Source organism: Euprymna scolopes, chromosome 15, assembly GCF_053919585.1.
Source record: "Euprymna scolopes isolate OS-2025 chromosome 15, ASM5391958v1, whole genome shotgun sequence".
Classification (NCBI taxonomy): Eukaryota; Metazoa; Mollusca; class Cephalopoda; order Sepiida; family Sepiolidae; genus Euprymna; species Euprymna scolopes.
This window is the reverse complement of record NC_136496.1, coordinates 99,347,166-99,368,739: the sequence shown is the minus strand read 5'-3', so window position 1 is coordinate 99,368,739 and position 21,574 is coordinate 99,347,166. Positions and strand designations below refer to the sequence as shown.

Genomic DNA, 21,574 nt, shown 5'->3' with positions numbered 1-21,574 from the left:
TAAAAGAAGGGAAATAGAAAAAAAATCAAAACGAGTCAATTGACATGTTTCGCCCTCGCTCATGAAAATTGGAATCAAGGGATTTATTTTTTAGTAATTTGTTTTCCTAAATATATATATAAATTACAATAAGTTTACCAAGGTAATCAAAATGGTAAGCTTAAAATATATTATAAATATTAAAGAGTTAATATTTACAAGTAAAGTAATCTCAACCAGATGTAAAAGCTCAATAAAACCGAAAAGGAAATAGAGCTTTATAATATGAACAAATGATTAATAAAACATGTTAAAAGACATCTTGAAAAAGAGTTAAAAACATATTTAATTTTAAAAAGGAAGCACAAGATAAGTGGATAGTCCTTAATCCGCGGAGTTTCGAAGAAATACTCTCCTTCTCATCAGAGGGCAGGAATTAGCAAAATGCGAGATCGGATTTTGCATGTAAAAGTATTTAATGAAACTACAAGTAAGTCACAGATCTTACTTGGTTAAAAAAAAAAAGGGTGAGGTAAGGGGAATAGGAGGTAAAAGAAAAATAATAAAAAGATTTCACATGAATGGATAGTCCGGTGAAGGGTAAAAAATCCAAGAATGGTAAAATCCAAACTCGGTCGAATTAAAAATTTCCAATCCAACAGGTAAGTTCCAACTGGTCCAAAATGATCCAAAAGGTAGAATTCCTTGGAAAAAAATCACAAATGGAATGAGTTCCAAATCATTAAAAGAAAAGTTCAAATGTGCACAGAAAAAGCATATATATATAAAAGCATATATATATACATATATATATACATATATATATATATATATAAATATATATAAAAGCATATATATATATACATATATATAAACATACATATATATATATACATATATATACATATATACACGCACAAAAAGCCAAACATTGACTAGGATTGAATGAGATACGCTGTCTACTGCAACGCTCAGCTGATACGTTACTTGTTTCTTTTTTATGCTTATCTGTCACATTTTATAAAATATAATTTTTGAAATAAGGCCCAAAAATGTACTCATGAAATCGGTAGTGTTATGGATCTAATATATATATATATATATATATATATATATATATATATATATATATATATATATATATATATATATATATAAATATATATATATATAGTTCTGTGGAAATGTATTTTATTTTCACTATATTATATACCAATTCTTATTTAATTAGCTCAGTGTAATTACAGAATTAATTAATGAATGACAAAAGTCTATATTCCAAAGAATTGTAAATCTCAACTGAATTAAAGGAATACATTGTAAGATGGTTAACATCATATAAGATGGTTAACATCATATATATATATATATATATATATATATATATATATATATATATATATATAAGAAACTTTGTCTGTGTGTGTATAATTTCTTATATACTCTGAAACGACGGGGCCGAATATTTTTATTATTTAACACAGATGCATGTTATGTGCCTGGTAGTGTTCTTAGATAGGTTCTGTATCGGAATGGCTTCGATAAGTATTGATAATGGATAATCGAAAAAATCGAATAAAAGAATGCTGAGGCGATTTTGACTGGAGATAACGCTTACAGCGTAACATGACAAGTGCATTTGAGAAGTTTTATTTCCGCACAAGCAGAAAGGTCTAGCATATAAAATTAACAGTAGGTTTTTTGATATGACAGGGTCGCGTTCGAAATGAATGTTTCTGTTTTAAAAATGTTTCTGGTTTATAAAATGTACAGTAGGTTCTCTACAGTGCAATGTAAACTACAGTGTTTTGTGAACAAAGTCACTGCAGAAAGGCATGTGAAGCTTCCTCCCGGTTCACCGCTATGGGTCCTCCACTAGAGCGGCAATTTATCGATTTGATTGAAAAATGGGCGATTTCGCCGATTTCGATATGGGGATGTGAAACATTCACTAATCCTCATTCAATCCCGAGCACTATCGAGTCTTCCTGCTAGTATATATATATATATATATATATATATATATATATATATATATATATATATATATATAGAGAGAGAGAGAGAGAGAGAGAGAGAGAGAGAGAGAGAGAGAGAGGGGGGGATTCATTTTTTTTTCTTTTTATTTCTATAATATTCGAGTGTTTGTTTGGAATCCGGTCTTTATCTAGAGATTTGCATTTACTAAGGTTTATTTTGTTGCAGATAATTTAAGATGCTGAAATGGTCAGTAAATCAATGAAATAACATAACAAGTAAAAAGTGTAATGAAAGTGGAAAAAAAATTATATAAATTAGGAAATCAAATGAAAGATCGATTACACGAATATTACACGTGACCAATAATAATCAAGGGAAATAATTAGAACTACACGCCTATGGAATTGTCTTCCTGCTTTCCAGCTGATTACAATATGGTTGCCTTCAAGTCTAATGTAAACAAGTTTTTGATGAGCCGTTCCATATAAGTTAACAAATTCACCAAATTTCCATTACTAACGATTACTATATTGTCCAATTTCTACTGTACACTCGTTAACCCTTATCGAGTGGCCTCAAGGCCTTGATAAGTGGTGATTCCCATGTAAAAAAAAAAAAAATTTTAAATAACTAAACAGAAAATTTTAAGCAAAAAAAAATTAAAATTCAGTTAGCAAAAGAGATAATAAGTAAATATATTTTAAAGATTTCGGTGTCACGAACCGAGGACCGAACAGATGCAACACCTTTTTCTTGCAAAAGAAACAAGTAAATAAGCTGTATTTTTTCTAATTACAAAATATTTTATTTTAATTTAATATTTTTCATATTACAAAAATGAAATATAAGAATTTTTATTTCTAATTTCTTTTATTAAATACAGAAAAATCGTTCATCATATACGAACTTTCTTTTAAGTAGATAAAAAAATTTTCATTGGCTATCGAAAAACAACTTCTAGAGACACTAAGTAAACAAAATGTGTTTTTTTTTTCCTAATATTACAAAAATGAAATTTAAGAATGTTCTTTATTTTTAATTTTCTTTATTAAATACAGAAAAATCGTCCATTATAAATTATACGCAACAAAATAATCTTGTTTCCTTAGTATATGCTAGTTGTCTCCCCTAGATAAAGACTGGAGTCCAAATATACGCCTAAAATGAAGTTTTCAGACACGAACTTAGATTACACGATTTTATTGTGCCCTATTTGTGCTCTATATATTGCGCAGGTCGACAATATGAACAAAGTGAACGCCTGTAACGTTCAAGATTATATATTTAAAAACGGCATGGCTACACATGAAAGTTATCAAAGTACATGTGAAGTAAGCGTTTTTCATCATTTGAAAATTAACAAGTTGTATTAAAATTTATATCTCCAATAATTTCGTAGTTTCATAATATATATGATTACTTGGATCTGCTTCAAAAACCCTAGAATGGATTCGTAAATAAATAAACAGAAATTTTATATTTCTTTTTTTCAAAAACTTATTACCTACCTCTACACATGTATTAAGTCCTCTTGAAGTAAATAAAATAGATACCCAAGATTTTATATAGATACACGAAATATATATATATATATATATATATATATATATATATATATATACACACATACACACACATATATATATACACACACACACACACACACACACACACACATATATATATATATATATATATATATATATATATAGTATAAATATATCTATGTGGCAAGCAAGCTACACAGAGGCCTCTATGTTTTATTTCTGCGGAAAGTCATAAGACTAAATTATGTGTATGCGCGACGCACGTGCGCGCGTGCGCGCGTGCGTGTGCGCGTGCGTGCGTGTGCGTGCGTGGGTGTGCGCGTATACTGGCAGGCAATACATGACAGAACTGATACTCCACTTATTGATAAAAAATATTATACAATATTATAGTTGCTGTTATCACAAACAACCTTATAAAACCACAGTGATAAAATGCAAAAAGGAAAAGACGAAAAAGAAAGAAAGCAAGATGAAAAGCAACTGGTGGTATTTTCTTTCGTGATTGTCTTTTGCTTTTTTTTTTTTTTTTTTTTTTTTTTGCTTTCTTTTTGTTTTTCTTAGTATTTACTTCGTTTTTGCACCAGTTTGACAATTGCTGCGGTGGGGATTCTTTGTTAGTCGTTTTAGCTTTTGTTTTTTTTGAATTTTATTTTTTTGTTTGTTTGTTTGTTTATTTGTGTTTTGTTTTATTGTTGTTAGGCTTAATACTTCTTCTTCTTCTTCTTCTTCTTCTTCTTCTTCTTTCGCTTTCGCCTGCTTTTCCTCCCCGCCTTTTTTACAACACAGCCCCTCTCGTACTTTCTCGTTGGTTGGTCCAGATAATCATTATATGACCCTCCCCTCCTTCAGTCACATGACGTAGGCTGTGCCCGGATTTGAAGTGACGCACACGAGCTTGTCATAGCATAGCAGTACCAAACTTTGATGCTTACGGGACGCGCAACTGTTCGCCTCCTCTGGACACCATAACAAAATAAAACAACAACAAAAAAGGAATATATACATATATATGTGTGCGTGTGTGTGTGTATGATTTGATATATATACATATACATTTTTAAAAGCAAGTGTAACTTTTTTCTGAAAAAGAGCGGTAGTTTGTTTTTGCGTGCAACTCACCAACAGAAAAGGAAAATAGTTATCCGTGCCAAAAGGATTTTTTTATTAAAAATAAAAAAATAGTAATAATTGAATAAATCATTAAAAAAAATAACATATATAAAGGTAACACTTTAATCTGTTATTAAAAAGAAAGAAAGAAAGAAAGGTGTTCGAAGTTAATAACGGTCTTTTTAAAGGAACCGCAATCGCCGAAATGGAATCGCTGTACATTCATATTGCTAATAAACTGGAATGCGCCCGGCGGGGTTCCAAGGGATTCGGATCAATTCGGGAGGAACTGCGAAGTTGGGATTTGTGGCGAGCGACTGCTGCTGAATTCGTTGCGACATTTCTCTTTGTGTTTGCAGGATGCGCATCTACGTCCGTTCCAAATTCTGATGTCGTCAAAGTAAGTACAAACCAGTTATTACACTTTTTCTTTTTTTTTTTTTTTTTTGCTTGTTTCCAAAGTCTTTTAGATAAGGATTGACATTTTGAATTATATGGACTACAATTCTCATCTTGATTGTTATTTTCTACAACGTTTCTGCCAACGTAAATCGGGTGCATCTTTCTATATGGAATTTTGAACCCCTTTATTTAATCCGCAAAGTTTTATTTACTTCCGAGTTCGACTAGAAAAATTTCAAGTTCGACTAGAATGTTTCCAAGTTCGAAAAAAGAATACACCTGAAGACGTCCGGATATTACATCGGCCGAAACGTTGTGAAAATGAAAACTAATATGAGAATAGTAATTAGGATCGGATATACTAACATTATTACCCGGTAATACTTTAAATATATAATATGGCAGATATGACCTCAGGTCTTGGTTGTGCAAGTCTGAAAGAAAGATAATTCCGCTGCTGCACCAATCAGAAGTGTATCCCTCTTGGACAGAGAATATATAATAATAATAATTTCTAACCTAATAGGTTTCGCACCGTCTGCAAAGCTCTAACCACGGTCTCATCGACGCATTATTTCATCCTTGTGCTCGTTTCACACGCACTTGCACAAAATGTGCTCCGATGAACTTACTGCACGTGTATCCCCCCTCAACATAAATACTCCTGACCCACTCAAGTAGAAGCAAAATCACACATCTTCTTTGTAGATGTTCCGGTTATACGGGAAGATTTTTTGCTCTAATGGTTTCTTTCCTCGAACGGCTTGCCTTTGGAATCGCCCTTTCCCTGTTCCATGTTTCTCTGACTGCAGAAACATGTAAGAAGCATACTTTTTCTATTTAAAAATTATTAAAAAGTCATGGATATGCGAGCGATTTCATAAAGATTAACTAATTTGCACATTCCTTTAAAAAGAAACTTTCATTAATTAATTATTCATTTTTTATAGTTTCTTATTGGATGATTGGTTTCATTTAAATATTACGCTCAGTTTATATTTATGCATATTTTCTACATTCTGTATAATTTCGTAGCATTTAGGATAAAATTTCTAACACGCACACACACACACACACACACACACACACACACACATATATATATATATATATATATATATATATATATATATATATATATATATATATATATATATATATATATACATATATATATATATATAAGTAACCTTGTCGGCGTGTGCGGAACTGTCTCTACCAAACTTCTCTGTCATTGTTTGATCTATAGACTTGAAACGTGATTTCGACCTGTAGAATAAATTCAATTTGTTTTTTAGCTAGTATAAAAAGCTGCTAAGTTGTCAAAATTGAAAAAAAAAAAACTTGGCAGAGTTGTTGACTTAAAACACTCTTGTACACATACACAAATATACATTTATACGTTAATGTCAGATAAATGTTTAACTTTTTTTATCCATCTAGCGATAACTCAAATGATAACGACTAAGGCTTGTGCGCTCATTGTTTTGGTTTCAATTCTAGTTGATGGCACCTGAGTCATTTTTTTAACTTTTGAAATCACTATTATACTATTGGGTACAATGTAATAATCAATAGAGTATTGGTTCTATAACAATAAATACGAAATCTGCATGAATTAAAACATATTTAAGCGTCTGTTATGATCGGGCCACGCTGATTGGGGGGGGCATTCCGATACAGTGTGTAAACGATAAATTGGCAGTTTGAGATCTCAAAATTTAAACCTTGATAAAGACTAAGCACTAAAAGATTTGTGTATGTTCATTGAATTGTTTTATTAAATACAAACAAATGCAAGCATTTTATTCTATGCGTCTACCTTCTGCGTTCACAACTTGCTTAGTATGAGTCCTAAAAACACGACAGGCCTTGATAGCTGACTCTTTTTTGATAGCGCAGAATACTCGCTTTATGACGGTTTTCAGGGAGATCACACAGTTATGGGGGCGAACATTAGAGACTTTTTCAACATCGCCCCATAACCAATAGTCGAAGGGGTTCAAATCTGGTGAACTAGAGGGCCAGATATTTGAGGGCACAAAAAGCTACAAATTTCTATTCAAGAAGTTCAGCATTGTTTTTGCCCATGAGCAGGTGCAGAGTTCTAGATGAACATCACTTTCTTGGGATCATAGTTATTCTTAATTCAGTGTAAGAGAACTTCCTTCAGTTTCTTCATATATTCCGCCGTATTGATCTTCAGGTCCACTTCAATGAAGTGAAAGGGAATGACTTTCCCATCGCTAGTAACAGCTGCAAACACCATGACACAGGCAGGGTGTTTACTCTGCATGATTGGATGACCAATAGAAGGGTCATTGGACATGGTTTCTGCGGTTGGAGACTTCGAACCTTTTCTTGTCCACAAAAATGCGTACAGTACCACTATAGTGTTTCAGGTGATTGAGTAGCAAGGCGCTTCTCTCTTTACAAATGGTCTTAGATTTCGCTGTAAGGATGTTACAACGTTATCTGCAATAGAAATTAATCCCAAGATCTATCGGTACTGTATTAGAAATGCTCATTTTGGTCACATTCCGCCTTTTTGCGAGTTCAGCAATTGGCTGTGATGATTTGTTGCAATGGATCGTTTCAAGCCACCGAGAAACCTTCTGGTGCGAATTTTATCACTTCTGTGAGCTTTCCTTTGGATATCTTTATCCCCCCTCTCTCTCTCTCTTTCTCTCTTTCTCTCTTTCTCTCTCTTTCTCTCTCTCTCTCCCTCTCTCTCTCTCTCTCTCTCTCTATATATATATATATATATATATATACTTTATGTATCTGTGACTCGTTTGGTCACAACTACTATTATGTTGATTGTACTTCGATTTCATTTGGAAAATCTCACATAGAAATCGAATGTCTACTAGACACTATTCTCGAGTGTCTAAGGTCTGTACAGGAGGTCGGTACAATTTGGCGTGAGGATACTTTTTGCTACAATAAACCCTTACTAAATATTAACAATCATATAGTATTTCTGTCCCGAATAAGATCTCAGTATAGTTAACTGGCTTTTACAAGGAATCGTTCACCTTTTCCAAGTGATGTTATCTTCAGTAACAGCACGAATCTGGATACTTCATCAGACTAGATGTATTCCTGTCCTGGAATCCAGTAAGACTAAAAGATTAAACCAAAAGATATACTATAACACTTTAAAGTGATCTCAATGTTTGAGAGATAAAGGACTTTATGGAACATTCAACTATCTATGTGCCTCATATAGAGATCAAGTGTTAGTGCCGAGGTATGGAGTCCTCTTGATTTCTGAGAACTTCGACTAAAAGGGAATGAAAATTAAGATATTTGACTTTCATAAATAAGTGTCTTTACCTCCATTTCTATCCTTATGGATCATATAAAGAAAAGTGACTTATCATTTTACTATCTAATTTACATACGTGTGTGTGGTGTGCATAAATACTATCTAAATTAAATGGCAACACTGAAAAGAGAGTTTTTTTTATTTCTCAAACACATCAATCAATAAATATGGAGCCGGACATTTAGATGGCTCTACTTATAAAGAAAAACATTTATATGATTTCTATACGGTACTAACTTTCAAATGGCACGTGTCAAGATTGGAGTCCAGTCGGATTATTATATTTACAAATCACATGGAATTTATTTCCAGTAGTATATTTTATGTATAATTTTTTTTTAATCTTTGCTGAGAATTGTGTTCACATAAGTAATATCATTAAACAAATGATCAATTTAGTCAACGGGCATGGGAATAAACAAAAAAAAACAGCAACGTGAAAAAAGAAAAAGACTAATCTCTCGCCCTCTCTATCTTTCTTTCCCTCTCTCTCACTCTCTCTCTATCTATCTATCTATCTATCTATCTATTTCTAATCGTCTCTTTAATTTTCTCTCCTTCTCTTTTCCTAGTTTTCCCCCTTCTCTCCTTACCCTCTCTTTCATCTCCACCCAACCCATTCCCTCTCTCTGGTTTTAACGTATTGAAAGAATTATAATCTTATTCATTTACAATAACTATCCCTTTTAAATGTAATATTACAGTCTTATATTTATAGCTCCTGGACAAAACAGTAGAACGAAATACAATAATATTTTGATACCGGTTAATTCCGTTCCATCCACTTACTTTCACAAAATATATGAAGAGAAATTATGTTGATAATGAAAATAGTCCAAAGATATTAAAATGTAATACTGTAATTTAAATTTATTACTTCTGGACAACACCAAGTAGGACAAAGGATTCTGTTACCCCACCACTCACTTTCAAATCTAATACTGTAATGTAACGATGGCAAGTTTATTGCACTAGGACAACGCTGAGCAGAACAAATGTTTCTGTTACCCCCTCTCCCAACTTTACTTAACAAATGTAACACTGTCATGTTGGTAAGGAGGTCTTCACAGCACTGCCAAAAGTACGGTTAAAGTGAAAATATGATGAGAAAGCATGTTAATAAAGATTTAAAGCTGGGAATGCTATGAGGCCAAATTTTAAAGGTCATGTGATCATAAAAATTTTCCAACATCCCCTTCTGTGTTCACTAAGCCTTCGTGGTTGTTCTTTTGTTCTTTGTCCAAGATTTAGCTTAATCGTTGCATAAGACTTGTATCTAATGTCAGTGTGAACAACATTTCAGATTGTTCCTTCTGACATACAGTGTTCTCTTGCAATCAACATCATTGATCTTCTAGGATTACAATCAAGGGTGTATTGGATTTGCCGAATAAATGTAGGTGTTCCAATAATATTAACGTTTCTAGAATGTCTCTCGTATTTTGATAATGGTGATACCTTTCTATCTTGAACTTTTATTGCTTTGAGAACTCTCTACTATTATATAAAAAGCACTCTGTGTGTGTGTGTGTGAGAGAGAGAGAGAGTTCCTCATATGTTCCAAAACAGCTGAGCCTATCTTTTACAAATTTCAGACAAAGCTAATTTATACGTCTGGCAGTGTTCTTAGATGTTTTGTACAGAAATTCATCCGATAAGTATCGAAAATCGAAAAAAAAAAATCCGGTCTTAAAAATAGATTTTCTCTCTTATAGATAAAAAAGAATAATTTTACCAGGAGAATTGTTTACGTTACACCGGCAAGGGAGATAATAAAATTTCAACAAATCATTATTATTATAATCTAGAAATATAACTTAGTGGTAGAGCATTCCACTACAGATCGAATGACCCCCTGTCCAAGTTCGCGCGTAACTCACCATTTTATTTTTCTTATTAATGAGTTCAATTTACGATTAAAGAAGAGTTGCCATTTAAAATCACCTCAAATCATTTCTTCGTTTGCATATTTTAAAACTAAACATTAATCAGAAGTGACTTTTCCAGGGCATTCGCCGACATGATTGTGTAAACAAACGCAGACGGAATTTGATGAACGACATTATATTATTTTTTTTTCTTGTGATTTAGTCCACCGGGCAAATTATTCCCCGTTATATATAATACTTAATAGAGGATTGATTCTATAATAATACATATGAAATCTGCATGAATTAAATTATCATGTTTAAGCGTAGTGTACCACCGGGCAACGCCAAGCTGCCAGCTAGTTTATAAATAAAAGATTGTTTTAAAATATGTATATTAAAATCCAGTAATTTATCGCGGCTACGAAAAAACGCGAAAACATTTATTTATGCATTAAAAATAGTTTTATGTTGCTTCGTTACTAAATTAGGAATCATTTCCATTTAAAATCAAGTTAGTATTATACATCTAAAATTGAGAAATGCACGACTAAAAAGTGTTAACATAAGGTGAAAGAACTCGAAGCAAAAACAAAATAGACAAGAAATTTGAACTGATGTCGTGTTTATCTATTAACGAAACTCGAATTTTAACTCCAAACGATTCCTCATTTAATACTTAATAATAATAATATAAATTAATATTTAACGAAAACAACAATATAAAACCACTTTTAATGTCTAAGATTTTTCTTGCGTTATTCTATTTCCCAAAACACACGTTTATATATAGGGTGTCCAAAAAGTAACTAAAGCGTTTTGAACTTAAATAGATTCTTTATTTTTTATGGTATCTTTCTGTAATTTTAACACAATCTAAGACATTGGGAAACTTTTTAAAAGATGCAAAATTCAAATAATCTTTATTTATGAAGAATAACGTTTTTAAATGTTGCCCACTTTAAGCTTCGCCTTGGAATTTTCAATTGACTAGCCCCGACTTTTTCTTCTGGGGGATACCTTAAAGAAAGAGTCTATGTTAACAAACCCCAAACCCTGCAAAAATTGAAGGAAAACATCAGAAACGAAATAAGGGAGTTAAATTGCAATCCAGAGATTCTGCAAACTGTCATGAATAATGTTTTGGAAAGTGCACAAATATGCAAAGCTGAAAATGGGCAACATTTAATAAAACAAACATTATTTTTTATGAATAAAGATTGTTTGAATTTTGCATTTTTTAAATCTCTGAATGTCTTAGTCAGATTATGTTAAAGTTACAGAAAGATATCATCAAAAATAAAGAATGTATTTAAGTTCAAAACCCTACAATGACTTTTTGGCACCCTGTAGAAATGCAAAACCGGCATATGCACACGTGTGGATGCGTGCATTTTATATATGCTATAAAATAACTTTTTATTCGACCGATTATTTTTTATCGTTGACAACTTATCGTTATTTCTCACCTCTTCCCTCCCCCCATCTCTCTTTAGAAAACTGTAACTCTACCCACATCATTCCGCTTAAAACCCCTTAAAAATGTAAGTTTTTCAGTTAAATGTGGAATTCTAAGATTATCATTTGTTAGATAAAAGAAAACTTTTTTTTTATGGTCGGATTCAAACGACTTTTAAAACGGTTTCTATTTCTAAATTGTTATAAAAATAAAGTGGGCGACCATAGTTAGGAGCACCGTAAAGGCTCTCTTTTCATGAGCTACTACACAGAGGTGTGAGGAAGGACGCCACTCCTCTCCCAGGATTACTCCACTTAACCATGATCATAATCTTATAATATCTAGCATTTTAGTAAAAGGGCATTGGGTAAACGAAGATTGAACCCTCGTTCCCAGCGAACACTCTTACCATTATGCAAAATGAGTCGACATTACTGTATTCAGTGTTTATAATCACAATAATTTTGTAGTTCTTCATTTGTTTTGTAATTATAGAGGCTGCAGTTGATAAGTCTGAAGTATAGAAAATATAAAGTCAAATAATATTACAGTCATAGTGAAAATAACTTACACTTCTCTCGCTTGCTCTTTTGTTCTCTCTATCTATCTATCTCTCTTTATATATATATATATATATATATATATATATATATATATATATATATATATATATATATATATATATATATATACTGTGGAGAAAAAAAGTAAATGAATGAATAAATACATATTAATACAAAAAGCCCTGTTTGAAGAAAAAAAAAATTTTAAATTGGTTTCATTAATATGCGTTGATGAGATTGCCCAGTTGTGAAAAGTTTTAAACTGCTATATACATGTATGCCAACATTGGGCCGAAACAATTGTACGCAGGTTCTTGCCAGTAAAAGAATAATATTTTGAAAAATAAACATTAACATTTAAGAAGTATGTGAAACTCTAATGTTACACTATTGAGCTATCACAATTGAAACTTTGTGTTATTTACTTCTGTGTAATTACAATCATAATTAGTCAAATTGCATATGGAAAATAAAGATATATATAGAGAGAGAGATAGAGAGAAAAATATATGTATATATAAATGCATATATATATATATGTCTGTATAAATTTATTTAAATTACAGATTAGATAATCAAATGAATTATTGTATTACTAAATATTCCAGCGTAATAATATTTTCTAGACGATCCTAGCCAATAAGGTAAAGCTCAATATGAAAAATAGAGCAAAGTATAAATGTAGGGATTGAAGTTAAATTCTGTAGATTAAAATATACATAGAAATATATTCAAATTGAGAATTTATTGTTTAAAACAAGGAATATATGGAAAAGAATTATATATATATATATATATATAATTCTTTTCCATATATTCTATATATATATATATGTATATATTATACATTATGTATATTACACATACACACATACACACATACATACATATATATACATATATATATACATATATATATATATATATATATATATATATATTGTGTGCATATTAGGTTGATGCAAAAATAATGTCGTTTTTGACGTTCAACTTCAAGTAAAAAAAACGTTTGATCATGGCTCTGAATTCCAAGACAAGAATGCATCTGGTCTGGTAGAGTATCCAGCTTAGTACTGTTACTTGAGGCACTATTCCTTGTAAAAGATAGTGTGAAGTAGTCATAACGAGGGGATCTTATTTGAGGCGCGAATATTATGTTCTTTTTTAAATTTAGGATTCACTTGTAGGGAGTGGGGGGAGTATTCTCATACCATGCTGTCATGATAAACTGCAGTACAGAGAGACCTTGATAATATCTGTGTTAACTGTTTGGACATTTATAAGCAAAACGTTAACAGCTTGCTTCTCAGCTACCGAAAACTATTTTTACTAATATTATATATGACGGGTAATTTCAGTTTGGTGATACTCCATACTTAACTGTCAGGTCGGCGCAAGTTTATTAAGCGCACTATAAAAAGTGCGCTCTCGAACAATCCAAACTTTACAAGTCTTGATAAGTGGTGAATTTCTTGTAAAAAAAAAAAAAAAGCTCAGAACATGCAGCTAGAGTACTTGGTATTCTTAAATGATCATCCATCTAAATGGTCACCCATCTAAATTCTTACCAGGCTCAACGCCGCTTAACTTCAAGGTGTGTCAACGTGGTTATAACCAGTAGATAAACAGAATTATAGACATAGTACTTCTTTTAAACTCCTCGGCCTAATGTTCACAGGAAACATGAGTTGGAACAATTACATTGGCAGGACTGCTGCGAAGACGGTAGGCTCTCTCTACTGTGCTAGAAAGCTACAAACGCCCAAAAGTATCCTGTACCCCCATAAGACCACCATTCCCCCATGCATGGAGTATTGTTGTCATATTTGGGCTGGTGCATCTACTACTAGTCACTCGCTCCTAGAAAGGTCTAAAAGAGAGTCTCCAACCTGATAGGTCCTGAACTGTCATCTAAGCTTCAGCCCCTGTCCCACCGACGAAACTTTGCATCCCTCTGCCTGTTCTACAAGTATTTTCATGGAGAATGCTCTGACGAACTGCAAGCACTTGTGCCCCCACGACGTAAATATCCTCGACAAATCCAACAAGCAGCTAAACCCCACTCTTACACAGTGGAGATCCCTAGATGTAGGAGAGCTTTCTACTCCAGTAGTTTCTTCCCCAGAACCGCTAGACTTCGGAATTCCATTCCTTGTTTCTCTAGCTGTACTGACATGCAGAAGTCCAAGTGTAACGTTAACCGACATTTTACTGCCCAACTCCCTACATAGTACCCCAGTAGTTTATGTCCCTGATAGTAGTCCCCTACACCAAAGTGGCAATCTGCATTGTTTGGGGTGAAAATGTAATAAATATGAAATTTATCATTTCTGATTTTCTTAGTAATACCTCAATAGCTGACATATTAAATTTTGCCAATTTTAGTTAATGTTGCGCCATGTTATTGACAATATAATAACGTAAGTACTACAATTTATTTATTTATAATTACTTAGTCCGATCTAGACGAAATAAATACGAAACATTTTTAAATAATCACCTAAAAAGAAAAATCCGCCAGAGAGATAGATCATATTTTAGATTGATAAATATAATAGGAGTTGTCTACCTTAATTTCAAAAATGTACAAACAAATGAAACGTCATAACTAAAATAACTTCACTGCCTCTCGGCCAAAACCGGGTTGATAAGGATAAATAATAATACAAATAATGGATTCATAAACAAAACATAAACATGCCTAAAAGCCGGTTTGCTGCTTAAATTTATTTAACAATACAGAAATTCTGATTTCACAAATCTTTATTCTTACTTTTGGAGATGAGAAATATTATTTTCATAAGTTTTCTTCGGACTATTGTCCTTATAAATGTTTAGTGAGCCTGATAGAAATATTACTGTTGATGTCGACAATAGTCCGAAATGATATAGTGTAAATAATTAAGATACTTAGATTTTCTCTTGGAAACGATCTGGCATAAATATCATCCATATAGAATAAGGAATTGATAATCCGAGTTTGAGGGTATTTTTTTAAGTTGTATGCGCTATCTCACCTTCCCGTAAAGAACATGGTCACGTACGTCTAGTGAACGGTAGTTATTCTACAAATTTAACGCCCCACCAACTCAGCTACCAATACTAGTACGCATGTATTATGCTGCATGTTTAATGATGGTGAGTGCATGCGTGATAAAATATTTGGTCAAGAGAAGAAGCCACACAGAAAATGGTTTGACTATTTGGAAAAAAATAATCGCTCCCTTTAAGCAAGAGGAATGCTGAGAAAGCAAACCACTTGATATCCCACTGATTTTATATCCGCTTTAGGCAGTTTTTGTGACCATATATTAACAGCTGATGATCCTCATGCACGATCGCTATGTGCTCCATCAAGAATGACAGTGATGTTTCTCTCTATGTTTCTCTCTATTTCTTTCTCTCTCTTCCTTTCTTTCTCTGGCTCTCTTTCTTTCTCTTTTGGCCAGCATTCTTTCATTTAACCAATCATTGTTAAACATATCAGAATTTTTCAGATTGATTATACTTAATTTTTCTAATTGTGCAATTTTTCTAATGATTTTATTTGTGTCAAAAATAAAAAAAAACAATTCCAGATGTATCACAAACGTTTTCGATTCTTCGCATAATCATTTCCAGGTAAAACAAACAAAAAGACGCAATCAACTGGAAATGCCTCCGTAAAATTAATTAGATGTCAAAAGAAAGAACTACTGTAATTCCAGGAAGAGCGTTAACATTTTAAATCATCTAATATTTGAATAAAAATCACATGATTAATTGTATTACTTTAAAGTATTGTCACTAGTTTCATACGTAATTCCATTAGTTCTAGGTTACTGCATTTTAATAAAAATAGTCTCGAGTATATTTTAATTTTTTTAATTCGTTTTTAAATTTAATTATTAACTAAAATGTGTCTTGAATCATATGGTGGGCAGTTATGTTTTTGTAAATGCTGGTAAATTAAGCTAGACGTTACAAGGTACATAGTTAGATGGTGGGATAAGGTAGTGGTTGTAAAACCCATGTAGCTATTAGTTTTAATATTATTATGGGAGTTACATTCTACCAAAAGGTATTTAAACTTATAAATAATATTGTTTCTTTCTTATGTTTTAGGTCTGACTTTTTTTTAATAAATAATGAGTCTATTATTATTATTATTATTATTATTATTATTATTATTATTATTATTATTATTATCATCATCATCATCATCATTATGTAGCAGATGTAGCGGATAAAAGATCATGGCAATGGCTTGGAGCTGGGTATCTGGCTAAAAGCTCTGAAGCCTTTCTTTGTGCAGCACAAGAGCAAGCACTAGGAAAACATCTGCTCAAGAAAGTGATTTAAGGAGAGGATGTTGCTGCAGAATGCCGGATTTGAGTCAATTGCGCACCTTGCAGCAGGGTGCATTGGATTGGCCCCGAGAGAGTACCGCAGAAAGTACGACGGCGTGGATATACTGGGAGGTTTGTAAGAAGTTTGGGGTGAAGTGTGCTGTGTAGTGGTTTAAGGAGGTCCCTGATGAAGTGAGAACAAATGAGGATAGCAATGTAGAGGTATAGTGGGACAAAAGTGTCATGACAACCAAGCAATTGGAACATAATCCTCCGGATTTAGTAATCATTGACAAAGTTTCAAAGAGATGGTAAATCGTAAACTTTTCAGTGCTTTGGAACAGGAATGTGATAGAGAAGGGGAACGAGAAGGATGGCAATTATGCTCCGTTGATCTTAGAAGTAAGACGAATGCACGTAGTTGCAACTTAAGTAATCCCAGTGGTAGTTGGTACGCTAGGTGTAGTATTAAGTCGGCTGAAAGGGCATTTGAAAAAACTAAGAATCCCTGATGTGTTGGGCAGCCCTCCAACCTCTGCTCTTATAGGTACCACTAACCCCCTTAGGAAAGCCCTTGATGAAGTTCCTGGATTGGAGACGAGATAGAAGGAGTATCTTCCGACAATGAATTCCGTCTTATTTCAGGGAGACGTTATTAAACAAAATCAGGATTATTATTTACTCACTAGGAGTAGTCACATAAGTCATCATCAGAGATCGCTCTTTGAGAACAACTTGTGGTTTTCTCTGGAGTCTGAGTAACAACAAATTTCTTCAGATTTCCAGTACTCTCCACCTCTTCCGATAACCTTTGCAAAAGAATTTGCGTCATCGCAACAGCCGCTTCCCATTGATTTCTCGTTGGCAGCGACCATTTGTCTTCGCTGGAATTTGGGTGGCGATAAGCCTCCCCAAGGTCCCAGTCCTCTTTGCACTCCACTAATGGAGGTCTAGTGTCTTCTCTCCCCTGTCTTTCCATCCTCCTTGACCCTCATTTATTTGATGTGGTATCACACACACATACATACATACACACACACAAAAGGGGGCGCTGTATCTTATAATAATACTTATAGCCGTTTCTGTGTGTCCAATTTGTGTCTGTAGTTCATGTGTGTTAGTCTTCTTAGGGTTTTACCAAATATTTCTGTAGTTTTTATTATTGTTATCTGTTGTATCTTCTCAGCCATTGCTCTGATTCCAATCTCTCCCAGTTTTTCTGTATCGTTCCTAGCGCTCCTACTGTTTGTAGTGTTATCTTCACTTCCTTCATTTTCCAGGTCCCTTTCAGCTCTGTAGCCAGTTCCGTATATTTGCTTCGCTTTTCCGTCTCCATAATCTTCATTCTGTGGTCTGCTGGAACGGCAAAATCTACGATCTGGCGGGACTTTTCCTACTTGTTAATTATTATGACATCCGATCTTCTTGCTTGGGTGGGTTTATCCTTTGTATATCCATGTCCCATAATATCTTGTGACTTTCATTTTCCAGTACTGTTACCGGTTTGTGCTTGTATCATTTTACTGAGTGCTCAAGATGCAGATGCAATTATTTGCATAATTACCTATGTACTGCCTTCTCTACTTGAGTGTGTTTATTTTTATATTACTTCTAGGCTAGTTTGCCGCATTCACTTATTATATGGTCTATTGTTTCGCCTCTTTTTCCGCAAAATCTGCATTTGCTGTTTTCTTGTGTCTTGTCGATCCTTGATTTGATGTGGTTGGTTCGAATTGCATTATCTTCTGCAGTTGTTATTAGTGATTCAATTTTGCTGTTAAGGTTTTGCTGTAGCCATTTCAAAGTGTTTTTGTTAGTCTTATCTTTTGTTATACTTATGAATCGTCCGTGTAGCTGTTTCTCTTCCAATTTTTCTTCCCTCGTCTTATTCCTCGTCTCTTCTTTTTCTATCATTTTTGTTTCTTCAGTGTCTCTTGCTGCGGGGATTATTCTTTCGGTATTCTGCATTATATGTTTTTCTAATTGTGTGTGTGTGTGTGTGTGTGTGTGTGTGTGTGTGTGTGTGTGTGTGTGTGTGTTAATTTTGCAGTCTTCTATACTAACCAGCCTTCTTTCTCCGTATTTCGTTTTCACAGAGTCGGTCAGTATCATCATTTGGGTGTAGTACATTATGCATTGTCGTGAGTTTCCCGGTTTTCTGGTCAAGATTCTTCAGTTCTTCTTTGATCCAACTTATAAACGGTCCAGAGTACCTTACTAGTGACACTGCCCACGTGTTTATTCCTTTGATTAGGTTTATTATTATTATTATTATTATTATTATTATCATCATCATCATCATCAATTGTAGAGCATAATCACGTTGACACACCGGTTCTCGTTAGGTCACCGTGTTAAACAATTTTGAGCCTCATAAGTACTAGACGGGTGACCAATTTGGGAATTCCGGGCGTTGTATGTAGGAAGACGTCGACACCTCCATGCAAGAGTTGCAAAAGCCTAATGTCATCATCTCCCCTAACGGTGATATTCATGCAACTGAGGAGCGCTTGTGAATTTCATACTCCCGTGAACATTCTTCCTTTGGAGGAAGTCGGTTAAACCCGCATAGAGTTAATGCCGTTTCCATTTCAAATTGGGATATGCATATGTGTATAATATTATGACTTTTATTTAATCTAACGTTTGGTTTCATTTGATTACAATAGTATAAATTAATTATAGTTTGTTTCTAATAGTATCATGCGCAAAATACCAAAATAGATCCGCATAAGTTTCATAGTTTTCGCGTACTATTGGAGAAGTAAAAACAAGGGAAATGATCTTGAATCATTAATGAATGTGTGAGTATCTGCCAACTGTAGGCATTTAGTTTACTTCACTGCCACTTTGACTATGCATAGAAAATATATTATTATTGGCTCACAAAGAGCTTTCACACTGGTCATCAAATATCTCTCTTTGAAAACAGCCTGTGGAGTTCCCTGGAAGCTGAGTGACAACAAGTCTCCCCAGATTTCCTGTACTCTCCACCTCTTTCGATAATATTTGCAAATAAATTTGCATTATCGCATCAGCTGCTCGCCATTGATTTCTCCTTGGAACTGGAATTTGAGTGGCAATAAGCCTCCCAAAGGTCCCAGTTCTCTTCGCACTTATCCAGCGGAAGTATGGTCAGTGCTCTCTCCTCGATTTTCCTTCCTCCTTGACTCTATTCGGTCTCACTTTTTGTGGGTGGCAGTTATGAGGTAATGGGGGATGAGGTGGGGTTAGAGAACTTATAGATATGCGATTTCAATGTTCTTGGTTCCATGTAGTGCTTCATGTTTTACCTCTGCAGCAGTTCGTCTAGCCCGCACTTGTGGCTCATGTGCGTTAGTCTCCACATTCAAGGGATTTCCTTAATATTTAAGCTGTTTTTCGTTGTATTTTTTTTTCAGTCATTCCTATATATTATAGGTATTATTTCGATTTTCTTCATCTTCCATATTCCTTGCAGGTCTCTGGCTAGCTCTGAGTATTTGCTCTGTTTCTCTTTTTCTTTGATATTCACATTGTGGTTAGCTGGAACAGCAAAGTCTACGATTTGACAGGACTTTTCTTTCTTGTTAATTATTACGACATCCAGTCTTCTTTCTTGGATGGGTTTATCAGTTTGTATGTCCATGCCCCATAGGATTCTTGTTTTTAAGTACTGTTGCTGGCTTACGTTTGTACCAGTTGCCTGTGCGTTCGAGATACAGTTGTTTGCATAATTTCCCACTTTGTCGTGTCTATTCTTGTATTCATTTTGGGCCCGTTTGTTGCATTCACTTACTATATGTTTTATTGCTTAGTCTCTTTGCCCACAGAGTCTGCATTTGCTGTTTTCTTAGTTATATTGTACTGCAGTTATTAGGGATTCAGTTTCTCAGCTTATGTGTTCCTTTCGCATCCATGCCCAAGTGTTTTCGTTATTTTCATCTTTTGTCATCCTTATGAATCATCCATGTAGTTGTTTTTCTTCCCATTTTTCTTTTCTCGTCTTATCCTTCATCTCTCTCTGTTTTCTATTTTGTCGATTTTTTTCAATGTCTCTCGCCTCCATGATTATCCTTTCCCTGTTTTGCGTTATGCATTTTTCTAATTCTTTTTTGTGTGTGTGTGTGGGGGGGTGATGTACACAGTCTTCTATACAAACAAGTCCTCTCCTGCCTGCTTTCCTTTTCACCTAGAGTCGATCAACATCGTCCTTTTGGTCAGTCTTGACAGACAAAAGATAACTCTTGTAAAGGTTTTTTTCCGTGGGTTTTTCCGCATCTCTATCCACTGCCCCCCCCCCCCGGGCCCCAAAGGGCAATCAATGTTGAATTTTTTGGTCTTATAAATCCAATTGTTGTTCCAATTGTCGGGTCCATACCGATTGTCATATTATTGAATTAGCTTTTGGAATTATTTTGGAGGTGAGTAAATTGTATAATTTATTTTAATTTAATTATTTGGACTATTATCCTCATCCTCTAGGTGCAGTGGATAGAGATGCGGAATATCTGCGATTCCGTGTGAGTGTTGTCTAGAGGTAGCGGTTTCAATACCCATTCAAAGGTTTAGTTGACCAGATCCTGGTGAGATGATAACGCCTATTGAAGGCAGTAATTGTTGTGGATATAGTTAGAGGATTCGAGATTCTTATACCGTCGTGGTTAACCTGACAAAGGACAGAGGAATAATCGGCCGAAACGTTGTGAAAACATCAACTAGAAGATGAGGATAATAGTCCAAATAATTGAATAAATAAAAAAAATTATAATTTTTGTTTGTTTGTTTAAAAACATTTGCCTACCAAACTCTTTCTGGAGTTTTTGGTCTACAGACATGAAACTTCATAAGGTATTTGAACCCATGCGAAACTTGATATTTGAGTTTTAGCCCGAAAAATCGTTACAAAAGTGTGAAAACTTTTTTTAAAAAATGAAATTTGCCAGGTGAAGCTCGAACGCCGGCATTATGAATATGCATGCATAACGTAGTAGCTATCGGTTTATGTTTTAATTTTTTTTTTAA

The 21,574-nt window shown here is 33.7% G+C and overlaps 1 protein-coding gene across 1 annotated transcript in view; it reads left to right on the top strand.

Moving 5' to 3' along the window:
• Positions 1-4,510: 4,510 nt before the first annotated feature.
• Positions 4,511-21,574, top strand: part of LOC145294032 (aquaporin AQPAe.a-like) — a 72,470-nt gene continuing 55,406 nt past the window's right edge. The window contains exon 1 of the mRNA XM_080141013.1: positions 4,511-5,019. Within this exon, the coding sequence (XP_079997139.1) occupies positions 4,825-5,019 (195 nt within the window). The 5' untranslated portion in view covers positions 4,511-4,824. The remainder of the gene's footprint in view (positions 5,020-21,574) is intronic.